Here is a 13,944-nt window from a genome sequence, read left to right on the forward strand (position 1 = left end):
GGAGAAGATACCGTCGCAGACATTAGACAATCTCAATAAACATGTAGGATGAACATCAAAACTTTGGTCCAATCAAGTTTTTTTTAGATAACATATGTTGTTGTTGTTTTGTGTGTGTTTGTTATCAATGTTGTGGAAAAAAGTTAAGCTTAGTAAGCCATCAAGCACTGATCACTCGTAGAAGAGCACCAATAGGAGACAGAACTAATTAGAAGGTGTTATTATTCAGTCTGTACATCGAATAGAAGGCACTAACCACAAGGTGATCTTCAATTCATCTCTGTGTGAATGTGAACGGGGCGAGAAGACCCCCACTAACTGCATGTCCCTAGACTGTGGGAGGAAGCTCGAGAGAACATCCAGACTCCACACAAAGACCCCGGCCTGATGAGGCTAGGGTCCTGAGTTTGATACCCTAAACTGAACGCAGGACAGAGGAAGGGATGGGTGATGTTCATGTGCGCCCAGGTGTATGATGTGGCTCTTTGTCTGTGACTGGTTGGCTGTCCCAGCCCTGGCCCTTCATGTATTTCAGTAATGTCCTTTTCTCCCGTCTCGTTTACATGTTTTTCCCTTGTGACCCATTCCTTCTGTCACGTGTGTTTCCCCCCCAGCCATCATGTTCTGCTTGTGCTTAGTTATGTCCATGTCTTATCTCCTGTCCCCTTTTCCCTCTGTATGTATTCACAGTGTACATGTTCCTCGTCGGCTCGTCATGCTAAGTCTGCGTGTCTTATTCCGTCATGTGTCATGTATCACTCCAAATCTCACTGACTTTAACTAATAATAACTGTTTGCTGAGTGTTATGTCTAAAAGGTATTGCACAATCGCCTCTAGTAGAGGATCAGGTTTGTTTTCCACTGATAATGGATTTTAACATGACTTACCAATGATTGTGGAGCACGTCAATGTAGGATCTTATAAATACAACGAGCAAACTTAAATGTTTTAAAATGTTCAAAATATTAATATATTATATTTCTGAAGTATGACGGAAGGAAAAAGTTACATTTTTTTCATATTTAAAAAAAAAATCCATGGGTTTAATGGGTCCATCATCACTATATTGAGGGCCTTGTATAATAGCCCAACTGCAAAAGTAAAGATTAACGGTGAACTTTCAGATGCTTTCAAGCTTGAAAGGTCCACAAGACAAGGATGCCCACTGAGTCCACTCTTATTTGCTATTTTTATAGAGCCATTGGCTGAAAGGATTAGGCAGAATGGTAACATAAAAGGGATTAATATCACTGGAAGTGAGCAGAAATTGGCCTTGTTTGCAGATGACATTTTGGTTTACTTATCAAAACCTACCGAATCACTTATGGAGCTCATGTCAGGGTTAAAGGAGTATGGGCTATACTCGGGATATAAATTGAATATACAAAAAACACAAGTTCTTAGTAGCTTTTATAGCCCTCCCCAGAATCTGCTCAACAAATACAAACTAAGCTGGGACAAAAGAACTATCAAATATCTGGGCATAAACTTATCAATGGATATAACTAGCTTGGAAGAAATCAACTACCCCCTACTTAAAAAAGATATCATGCTAAATATTAGCAGATGGTCTATCTAAGCATTTCTTCTAGAGTGGACATCATAAAAATGAATATGCTCCCAAAGATATTAAACTTATTCCAGTCTGTTTCTATAGAAAACCCTGATAGATACTTTGTAGAGTGGGATAGGACCCTCTCAAGATTTATATGGGCGGGTAAAAAGCCAAGATTTAAGTTCAAAACACTTCAGCTTCCCAAAGATAAAGGAGGATTAGGCATCCCTTGCCTACAGGATTACTACAGGGCAACACAAATAAGAAATCTGGTGGGCTGGTGTAAACCCGGATACTGTTCAACAGAGAGACGAATCTGGCATTAATATTTGACATCACAACAGAGACACGAATCTGGCATTAATATTTGACATCACAACAGAGAGACGAATCTGGCATTAATATTTGACATCACAACAGAGAGACGAATCTGGCATTAATATTTGACATCACAACAGAGACACGAATCTGGCATTGATATTTGACATCACAACAGAGACACGAATCTGGCATTAATATTTGACATCACAACAGAGACACGAATCTGGCATTAATATTTGACATCACAACAGAGAGACGAATCTGGCATTAATATTTGACATCACAAAGGAGACACGAATCTGGCATTGATATCTGACATCACAACAGAGAGACGAATCTGGCATTAATATTTGACATCACAAAGGAGACACGAATCTGGCATTAATATCTGACATCACAACAGAGACACGAATCTGGCATTAATATTTGACATCACAACAGAGAGACGAATCTGGCATTAATATTTGACATCACAACAGAGAGACGAATCTGGCATTAATATTTGACATCACAACAGAGACACGAATCTGGCATTAATATCTGACATCACAACAGAGACACGAATCTGGCATTAATATTTGACATCACAACAGAGAGACGAATCTGGCATTAATATTTGACATCACAACAGAGACACGAATCTGGCATTAATATTTGACATCACAACAGAGAGACGAATCTGGCATTAATATTTGACATCACAAAGGAGACACGAATCTGGCATTAATATCTGACATCACAACAGAGAGACGAATCTGGCATTAATATTTGACATCACAACAGAGACACGAATCTGGCATTGATATTTGACATCACAAAGGAGACACGAATCTGGCATTAATATCTGACATCACAACAGAGAGACAAATCTGGCATTAATATTTGACATCACAACAGAGAGACGAATCTGGCATTAATATCTGACATCACAACAGAGAGATGAATCTGGCATTAATATCTGACATCACAACAGAGAGACGAATCTGGCATTAATATCTGACATCACAACAGAGAGACGAATCTGGCATTAATATCTGACATCACAACAGAGACACGAATCTGGCATTAATATTTGACATCACAACAGAGAGACGAATCTGGCATTGATATTTGACATCACAACAGAGAGACGAATCTGGCATTAATATCTGACATCACAACAGAGAGACGAATCTGGCATTAATATTTGACATCACAACAGAGAGACGAATCTGGCATTGATATCTGACATCACAACAGAGAGACGAATCTGGCATTAATATCTGACATCACAACAGAGAGACGAATCTGGCATTGATATTTGACATCACAACAGAGAGACGAATCTGGCATTAATATCTGACATCACAACAGAGAGACGAATCTGGCATTGATATTTGACATCACAACAGAGAGACGAATCTGGCATTAATATCTGACATCACAACAGAGAGACGAATCTGGCATTGATATTTGACATCACAACAGAGAGACGAATCTGGCATTAATATCTGACATCACAACAGAGAGACGAATCTGGCATTGATATTTGACATCACAACAGAGAGACGAATCTGGCATTAATATCTGACATCACAACAGAGAGACGAATTTGGCATTGATATTTGACATCACAACAGAGAGACGAATCTGGCATTGATATCTGACATCACAACAGAGAGACGAATCTGGCATTGATATTTGACATCACAACAGAGAGACGAATTTGGCATTAATATTAGACATCACAACAGAGAGACGAATCTGGCATTGATATTTGACATCACAACAGAGAGATGAATCTGGCATTGATATTTGACATCACAACAGAGAGACGAATTTGGCATTAATATTAGACATCACAACAGAGAGACGAATCTGGCATTGATATTTGACATCACAACAGAGAGATGAATCTGGCATTGATATTTGACATCACAACAGAGAGACTGGATGTCAATGTCAGAAAGATGACTGTGATGTCATAACCCTCTAAATCTTGTAATTTACAGATGGTAAATGGCCTGTATTTGCATAGCGCTTTACTAGTCCCTAAGGACCCCAAAGCACTTTACACATCCAGTCATCCACCCATTCACACACTGGTGATGGCAGCTACATTGTAGCCACAGCCACCCTGGGGCGCACTGACAGAGATATTTAATTCCAAATGATTTGACTGCATCATTGCGTCTTTGAGTTATGACCCAAACTCTCTATCAACTTTGTGAATAAATTCACGTCCCCCTGTGACCTCATAATTACACCACAGTTCAGATGGCATGAATGAGTCATGAGGTCACACCAACAGTGCCAACATCAGCAGTGACATCACTAAAGTTGCCAGGTGAGTCCATAAATAGAACCCGTGACGTGGAGCAGGTACCGCCGTTTTGGACAATGCCACGACGCAGGTATAGACGCAGACATGCGAGGTCTTCTCGCCCCGTTCGCAGACACAAGAGACCCCACAAGGCCTCGGGTGTCCGCAGACGTGGGAGAAGATACCGTCGCAGACATTAGACAATCTCAATAAACATGTAGGATGAACATCAAAACTTTGGTCCAATCAAGTTTTTTTTAGATAACATATGTTGTTGTTGTTTTGTGTGTGTTTGTTATCAATGTTGTGGAAAAAAGTTAAGCTTAGTAAGCCATCAAGCACTGATCACTCGTAGAAGAGCACCAATAGGAGACAGAACTAATTAGAAGGTGTTATTATTCAGTCTGTACATCGAATAGTAGGCACTAACCACAAGGTGATCTTCAATTCATCTCTGTGTGAATGTGAACGGGGCGAGAAGACCCCCACTAACTGCATGTCCCTAGACTGTGGGAGGAAGCTCGAGAGAACATCCAGACTCCACACAAAGACCCCGGCCTGATGAGGCTAGGGTCCTGAGTTCGATACCCTAAACTGAACGCAGGACAGAGGAAGGGATGGGTGATGTTCATGTGTGCCCAGGTGTATGATGTGGCTCTTTGTCTGTGACTGGTTGGCTGTCCCAGCCCTGGCCCTTCATGTATTTCAGTAATGTGTAACCCAGTAGAGAAAACTACCTTTTGTTATTTTTTTCTTGTTTTCGTTTTGATTGTATAAATGTATTTTCATTATTTTATTTTGAAAAGAAACATTTATTTTGAAAAAAGGAAGTGTGATCCTCTAGCAAACTTTATTTTCTGTTGCTGGATCACAAGGGATAAATGCCTTTTTCATTGGTTGAAGGTGGTTTTAGCCCCGTCTTCCGAAACACCAGACCATCATTTCACATGAGCTAGATCTTTTCGCACGTGGAAATAGATGAGACAGGTCACGGATAGCTCGTGCGGAATTTTCTAACATTTTGGTGAGTTTAGCCCATGGGTTTGAAAAGTTAATAATGTGTTAGTCTGTTGCTAAAAGTTGTTTCTTCTGTTCATACCGATTCGCGAGTGGTAATTTGCTGTTTAAAAACGGTTGAAATGCTGTTGTGGTAGGATTTGTTTAGCATACTCGAAGGATGATTGGAAAAATGTATTATCTTGCTGGTTATACCTATTAATCATAATTTCATGGTTAAAAAGAGAACAAGAAATTCATTTGTTGTTTACATGGTTAAAATAATTTCATGTATAACGAGAGATATATTCAAAGCATGCATGTAATGTATTACTGTGGTAATGTGAAAGATGTGAAAAGAGATAGAGAACTAAAGCTATAGCTGTGATACAAGAGAAGAAACGGAGCTGGCTGTGTACAATAATGTTAATATTGTTGTGCAGGCTAGGTTTTTTTCCCTTGTCCGTGTGGAAGGAACTAAGATTTTGGATTCCAATGGATTCTCTCCGGATGGAGATGGCGAGCCTGAGCCCAGACTGAACTTTGCAGAGGAACTTACTCTTCTTCCTCGACGGAGACTCCCAAGTGGTAACACACAAACCACAAACGAAAGAGAACAAGAACTAGACTAAGAATTTTTGACTTGACAAATGACCAAAGACAAAAAGACAATTGAATATTGAGCTCAAACGACTATTTCTGGGGTTATTTTTGTTTTGCCGGCTTCTTCCTCTTATTGTTATGGTTATTATCACTACTACTGTCAATGTGGAATTTGTGTCTTGTTTATTTCATTTTTGTGCAAAATAATAACTGTTGCTGCTCAAATTCCTGTCTCCAGCCATTTCATTCTGCATTCGCCTCGCTTTCTATTGTAGCCCTGCCGAACCTAGCAACTGATCCGTAGTTTGGCTGTCCTAAACTATTTAAAATGAGTCAGTGGTTACAGTAAGTCTTGGCGAGCCAGCCAGGAGGCTTTTTCTCATGTGATTACAAGTATATAACGCACCCCAAATGGACCGTCTTGTTGAACGTGAATCTGTTAAAGTCCCAAATTCGGTGATCGTGAGCGAAATAGCTGGAGATGAGCAAATTGATGAGGTGACTGAATTCCTAAAACAGTATGGGTCAATCTCAAGAGTCTTAAAGGTAGATGATGGTAAATCTGAGTTTATCTCGAGTGTTGTTGTTGAGTACAATTCAGGTACTGCTGTTGATGCTCTTGAGCCGTTACCTTACAACCACATATCCGATAGCGGGGTTAAGTATAGAATACAGTCTCTTGCAAGCGTATACACGCGATGTGTGGGGAATGATACAACCAAGTCATATCTCACTGAGTTAAAAAACCTAGCCAAAATGAGCGGCCGAGGGTTTGCAGATGTTCTGAAAGACATGATGTCACAGATAGCTGAATCAATCAAAGAGCCTGAACATGATCAATCAGAGCAAATTGACTTACCTGAATCTCCCTTGGCTGAGTTTCAGCCTTCAGCTGTTGAACCCAGTGTTGATGGTGCACAGCAATCGAACCAGTCAAATCACACTGCAAGAAACCCAGCTCATAGTGTACCCACCATACCTGCACCTGATTTAAACCCTCCTGAGGTGCAGCGTGTAGTAGTTGAGCACATTGTGAGAAGAGATGATCATTCAGTGCAACATTTTTCACAAAAACTCAGAGCTTTTTCTGGCAAGGACCCCCGGCCAACCTATGAGCCAGATTATGATACTTGGCGTTCCAGTGCTGAACTAATCTTGAGTGACACTTCCATGTCGCAACTGCAACAATCGCGAAAGATTCTTGAGTCTCTCTTACCCCCGGCAGCTGACGTAGTTAAGCACTTGAACCCAGACAGCTCACCTGCAGACTACCTTCAAATGTTGGATTCTGCCTATGGGACAGTTCAAGATGGTGGAGAGCTTTACGCCAAATTTCTTGACACCTTCCAAAATCCAGGTGAGAAACCGTCGTCATACGTACAACGCCTTCAGGTAGCTTTAACTCACACTGTAAAACGGGGTGGTGCTTTAAGCAATGATGTTGACAGACTCCTTGTCACGCAGTTCTGTCGTGGTTGCTGGGATGATTCCCTTTTAAATGCACTTCAACTAAAACAAAAACGGATAAACCCCCCATCTTTTCCTGAGTTGCTTCTCTTATTACGCACAGAAGAAGACCAAAATGCTACCAAAACAATGCGAATGAAGCAACATTTGAACATCACGAAACAAAAAGCGACATACCACCTCCAAACAGTCAAAGGCTGCTTAGACGAAAATGAAGACACAACCACCTTAAGCTCAATTAAAGAACTCTCAAAGCAAGTTGCAGAGCTCCAGGCCCAACTGGTGCAGCTGACCGCGAAATCAAAAGCGCAGAATTCCAGATATGCCTCCCATACCAAGTCTAAAGAAAACCGAAAGCCAGACAAAGTGAGCAAGGAGCCCTCAGAACGAACAGTTAAAACTCAAAGTACCCCACCCAAACCGTGGTACTGTTTCCAATGTGGAGAAGATGGCCACATCAAGCCAAACTGCGAAAATGAACCAAACCCAGCCCTAGTTGCTGAAAAGCGCAAACTGTTTAAAGAGAAACAGAGGAAATGGGAGGTTGAGAACCCTCCAGCCACTAAGGAACAGTTAAACTGAAAACAGTCTCTATTGCGGGGCAAATGGAGACTGCAGCCAGGCGATCATGTCCCACTAAGTACATGCAACATGCTAACTGTAAGCAATCTGTCACTAAGCCACAGAAGTATAGTCTGCCAAAAGGGTTGGTTGGCTCTAAATGCACAGCAGTAGTTAGCATTTCTGGCGTTAATGTAAATTGTCTCCTGGACTCAGGGTCACAAGTGACCACAGTCGCTGAGTCGTTCTATAAACAGAACTTTCCAGATCAAAATCTTAACCCACTCTATGATCTTTTGGAAGTGGAGGGTGCTGCAGGTCAGCCCGTCCCCTATTTGGGTTATATAGAGACATGCATTACTTTTCCAAAAGACTTCTTAGATGCAGAGATGGACATACCAACCTTAGCTCTTGTTGTTCCAGACACTCATCCAAACAGTCAGACCCCAGTGTTGGTGGGAACAAACACGCTTGATGTCCTTTATGAAAAATTTTTGGACCTTAAGACTTCTGACTACTTACCTAGTCCTTGCGGGTTTAGAGCCCTGTTGAAAACTCTAGAACTAAGACATACACAGAACAAAGATGGGAGCATTGGGTTAGTTACCCTGTCAGGCAAGGCTACAGTTGTAGTTCCAGCAGGCCAAACAGTAGTTTTAGAGGGATCTGCTAACGTTCATTGTACTGCAGCAGACACGTGTGCCATAGTTGAACACCCCTCTCAGTCTTCCTTGCCTGGTGGCCTTTGTGTTAAAACTTGCTTGATAACACTTCCTTCCCGAGCTCCACACAAAGTGCCTGTTATGATTACAAATGAAACAGAACAAGATGTTACTATCCCGTCTACTTGTGTCATTGCAGAGCTGGGAGCTTTCCATTGTATCATGTCCCAGCATAATGTCACCAGTGTTAATGAGTCAGCCACAAGTAAGACACCGCTGAATTTCAATTTTGGTGACTCTCCGATTCCACATGAATGGAAAGAGAGGATAACCAAGCAACTCAATGACATTCCGGAAGTATTCGCTTTTCATGATCTTGACTTTGGGTGTACGAACAAGGTGAAACATTCCATCAAGCTTAATGATCCGACTCCCTTCAAGCACCGTGCACGCCCTATACACCCTCAAGATCTTGAGGCTGTCCGGAAACACCTGCAGGAGCTGCTTGCTGCAGGTGTGATAAGAGAGTCTCAATCACCTTTCTCGTCTCCCATTGTTGTGGTGAGAAAGCGGAACAATGATGTGCGTCTATGTATAGACTTTCGCAAGCTGAACTTGCAAACAATAAAAGACTCTTACGCACTTCCAAATCTGGAAGAGACATTCTCTGCCCTTTCAGGATCCAGGTGGTTCACGGTCCTCGATCTGAAATCTGGGTATTACCAGATAGAAGTTGAGGAGGCAGACAAAGAAAAGACCGCGTTTGTGACACCGCTTGGGTTCTGGGAGTTTAACCGCATGCCGCAGGGCATAACCAACGCCCCAAGCACCTTCCAGCGGCTGATGGAGCGCTGTGTTGGTGATATGAACTTACATGAAGTGCTCATCTTTTTAGATGATCTCATCATCTTCTCAGATAGTTTGGAAGAACACGAACGCCGACTTATGCGGGTACTCCATCGCCTTAAAGAGTATGGCCTGAAGTTATCGCTGGAAAAATGTAAATTTTTCCAAACCACAGTTCGGTATCTTGGGCATGTAATCTCTGAAAGCGGAGTTGAGACGGATCCCGAAAAGATTCAGGCCCTAAAGACCTGGCCACGGCCCAAGAATCTCAAAGAACTAAGATCTTTCCTGGGGTTCTCGGGGTACTACAGACGTTTTGTAAAAGGGTACTCGTCCATAGTACGCCCACTCAATGACCTCACTCGTGGTTACCCACCACTACGTAAGAAATCAAAGTCCAAAGAACCCAACCAGACCTACTTTGATCCCAAACTGCCATTTGAGGACCGATGGACCGCAGAGTGTCAAAAAGCTTTTGACTCCATCATTGAAAAGCTAACGTCAGCCCCCGTCTTAGGCTTTGCAGACTCGAAGCTGCCTTATGTGCTCCATACCGATGCCAGTACTACTGGCTTAGGTGCAGCACTCTACCAGGAGCAGGAGGGTCAGCTCAGAGCCATAGCTTTTGCCAGTCGTGGGTTATCAAGAAGTGAAGCACGATATCCAGCCCACAAGTTGGAATTTTTAGCACTCAAATGGGCAGTGACTGAAAAGTTTCACGATTATTTGTATGGTGGTCAGTTCACTGTGGTTACAGATAGTAACCCACTCACATACATATTGACCTCTGCTAAGTTAGATGCCACTGGCTATAGGTGGCTTGCCGCTTTATCTAACTACAACTTTAAGTTACAGTATAGAGCGGGCAAGCACAACCTAGACGCAGATGGGTTGTCTAGACGTCCTCATGGAGAACTCGTAAATGATGTCCAGTCCAGGAAAGAGCAGGAGCGTGTAAGCCAATTTGTAGAGCGTCACCTAGCTGACACTGACACCACTGACACCATAAAGCTTGTAGATAGTGATGTTGTCCAAGCAATCTGTCAAAATCACTTTGTAAAAGTCAGTGATGATTGTCAGGATAGTGGTGTTACACTTGTAGAATCGCTTACCCTCTCAGCTGACGCGATTCCAGACATCTATGTTTCAGAAGAACATCATGGCTTACCAACCATCCCTGCCTTGTCCCAATCAGAAATTAAGGATAAGCAGAGAGCAGACTCGACAATCAGCCAAGTTATCAAACAAATCGAACATGGTCAGACACCTCCACCGACTGTTAGAAAAGAACTCCCAGATCTCCCTCTTTTGCTTAGGGAACTCAATCGGTTGGAAATGCACAATGAGGTGTTATACAGAAAAAGACAAGATGGAGACCAGGTGACCCACCAGCTTGTTCTTCCTGAGGAGCTCAGAGCTTCAGTGCTCCAAAGTTTGCATGATGACATGGGCCACTTAGGTATCGACAGAACCCTGGATCTGGTCAGAACCCGATTCTATTGGCCACGCATGGCGACACAGGTTGAGCAGAAAGTGAAAACATGTGATCGTTGTATACGGAGAAAGAGTCCCCCTGAAAAAGCAGCTAGACTGGTCAACATAACAACAACCAGACCTTTAGAACTCGTCTGTATGGATTTTCTCAGTCTAGAACCAGACAGTAGCAACACACGGGATATCCTTGTGATAACCGATCATTTCACTAAGTTTGCCCTCGCGTTGCCCACCTCTAATCAAAAGTCACGAACGGTCGCCAGGTGCCTGTGGGACCAGTTCATTGTCCACTACGGCATACCTGAGCGCCTGCACAGCGATCAGGGTCCTGATTTCGAGGCAAAACTGATAAAAGATCTGTGTGAGATCTCTGGGATAAAGAAAATAAGAACTACCCCGTACCACCCACGTGGTAACCCTACTGAACGATTTAATAGAACACTACTTAGTATGTTAGGAACACTGGAATCCAAACAAAAGTCTCACTGGAAAGACTATGTTATGCCATTAGTACATGCGTACAATTGCACCCGTAGTGATGCAACAGGGTTTACACCCTACGAGTTGATGTTTGGCAGAAAACCCAGATTAGCTGTTGATCTTGCATATGGACTTCCTCTCAGCAAAGATCAAAAAGTGACACATTCGCAATATGCTGAAAGTCTCAAGAAACGGCTAGAGGAAAGCTATAGGTTAGCTTCTCAAACCGCACAAAAAGTGGCAGACAAGAATAAGGCCAGATTTGATCGCAAAATAACTGTTTCAGAACTTGAACCTGGGGACCGGGTTTTAGTTAGAAACGTGCGGCTGCGTGGCAAGCATAAACTTGCTGATAAATGGGAGGCAGACATCCATGTGGTAGTCAAACGTGCAGGCGACCTACCCGTTTATACTGTTAAACCCGAGTCCAAGCAAGGTCCCTCCCGAACTTTACACAGAGACCTGTTGCTTCCCTGCAGTTTCCTCCCGGTTGCCACCGCAGACACATCTGAGCCACAGCAGGTTCACCGTCCTAAAACGCGTCAAACTGTTGTCACAGAAAGCAATGAGGATGAAGAATCAATGGAACTTGACAATGAACTTTTCATTCAATGGGTTGATGATTCCCCATGTGAAGAAATAACCAGATTTACTACTGTACATGAATATCCAAAACCTTCTCATGAACCAGACATTACAAACTTACCTGATTGTGACCTTTCTGAAATTGCTAGCAACAAGGAGCTGAATATGGATAAAGATGCAAGCAAAGACGAACTTACCAATCATGTGCTTGTTGAAAACTTACCAGATGGAGATGAGATTGGAATTGATGATCCTGTGGACAATGGAACGGGAACCGTATTGGATGAATCACCTGAGGATTTGGTTAAAGAACCAGGAAACCAGCCTGTTAACGCACCTGATGAGATGGACAGTTGTGATCCCATTACAACTCAACCAGTAAGACAGTCAACAAGAATCAGACATCCACCTAAAAGACTTGATTATCCTGATTTAGGAAACCCTCTAGTTACTGTTGTGAAATCACTTTTCCAGGGTTTGAGCATAGCCTTTTCTGAGTCCCTAAACAGTACAGAGGGACAGTACTGGCTACACATGCAACGAGACGTGCATGACATTTAGCTGGGGAGAGTGTAACCCAGTAGAGAAAACTACCTTTTGTTATTTTTTTCTTGTTTTCGTTTTGATTGTATAAATGTATTTTCATTATTTTATTTTGAAAAGAAACATTTATTTTGAAAAAAGGAAGTGTGATCCTCTAGCAAACTTTATTTTCTGTTGCTGGATCACAAGGGATAAATGCCTTTTTCATTGGTTGAAGGTGGTTTTAGCCCCGTCTTCCGAAACACCAGACCATCATTTCACATGAGCTAGATCTTTTCGCACGTGGAAATAGATGAGACAGGTCACGGATAGCTCGTGCGGAATTTTCTAACATTTTGGTGAGTTTAGCCCATGGGTTTGAAAAGTTAATAATGTGTTAGTCTGTTGCTAAAAGTTGTTTCTTCTGTTCATACCGATTCGCGAGTGGTAATTTGCTGTTTAAAAACGGTTGAAATGCTGTTGTGGTAGGATTTGTTTAGCATACTCGAAGGATGATTGGAAAAATGTATTATCTTGCTGGTTATACCTATTAATCATAATTTCATGGTTAAAAAGAGAACAAGAAATTCATTTGTTGTTTACATGGTTAAAATAATTTCATGTATAACGAGAGATATATTCAAAGCATGCATGTAATGTATTACTGTGGTAATGTGAAAGATGTGAAAAGAGATAGAGAACTAAAGCTATAGCTGTGATACAAGAGAAGAAACGGAGCTGGCTGTGTACAATAATGTTAATATTGTTGTGCAGGCTAGGTTTTTTTCCCTTGTCCGTGTGGAAGGAACTAAGATTTTGGATTCCAATGGATTCTCTCCGGATGGAGATGGCGAGCCTGAGCCCAGACTGAACTTTGCAGAGGAACTTACTCTTCTTCCTCGACGGAGACTCCCAAGTGGTAACACACAAACCACAAACGAAAGAGAACAAGAACTAGACTAAGAATTTTTGACTTGACAAATGACCAAAGACAAAAAGACAATTGAATATTGAGCTCAAACGACTATTTCTGGGGTTATTTTTGTTTTGCCGGCTTCTTCCTCTTATTGTTATGGTTATTATCACTACTACTGTCAATGTGGAATTTGTGTCTTGTTTATTTCATTTTTGTGCAAAATAATAACTGTTGCTGCTCAAATTCCTGTCTCCAGCCATTTCATTCTGCATTCGCCTCGCTTTCTATTGTAGCCCTGCCGAACCTAGCAACTGGTCCGTAGTTTGGCTGTCCTAAACTATTTAAAATGAGTCAGTGGTTACAAATGTCCTTTTCTCCCGTCTCGTTTACATGTTTTTCCCTTGTGACCCATTCCTTCTGTCACGTGTGTTTCCCCCCCAGCCATCATGTTCTGCTTGTGCTTAGTTATGTCCATGTCTTATCTCCTGTCCCCTTTTCCCTCTGTATGTATTCACAGTGTACGTGTTCCTCGTCGGCTCGTCATGCTAAGTCTGCGTGTCTTATTCCGTCATGTGTCATGTATCACTCCAAATCTCACTGACTTTAACTAATAATAACTGTTTGCTGAGTGTT

At 42.1% G+C, this 13,944-nt stretch overlaps 1 protein-coding gene across 1 annotated transcript; it reads left to right on the forward strand.

Annotated features, from left to right (window-relative positions):
• Positions 1-4,211: 4,211 nt before the first annotated feature.
• On the forward strand, positions 4,212-8,039 carry LOC147319707 (paraneoplastic antigen Ma3 homolog). Its single transcript, XM_086312429.1, has 2 exons — positions 4,212-5,203; positions 5,619-8,039. The coding sequence occupies exon 2, from the start codon at positions 6,190-6,192 to the stop codon at positions 7,825-7,827; it is 1,638 nt and encodes a 545-aa protein (XP_086168555.1). The 5' UTR covers positions 4,212-5,203; positions 5,619-6,189; the 3' UTR covers positions 7,828-8,039.
• The last annotated feature ends 5,905 nt before the right edge of the window (positions 8,040-13,944 follow it).

Source organism: Aulonocara sp. 'chitande type north' Nkhata Bay, linkage group LG11 (genome assembly GCF_057382095.1).
Source record: "Aulonocara sp. 'chitande type north' Nkhata Bay isolate Kocher_YH1m ecotype deep benthic linkage group LG11, A_spYH_male_GT1.1, whole genome shotgun sequence".
In the NCBI taxonomy this organism is placed as follows: Eukaryota; Metazoa; Chordata; class Actinopteri; order Cichliformes; family Cichlidae; genus Aulonocara; species Aulonocara sp. 'chitande type north' Nkhata Bay.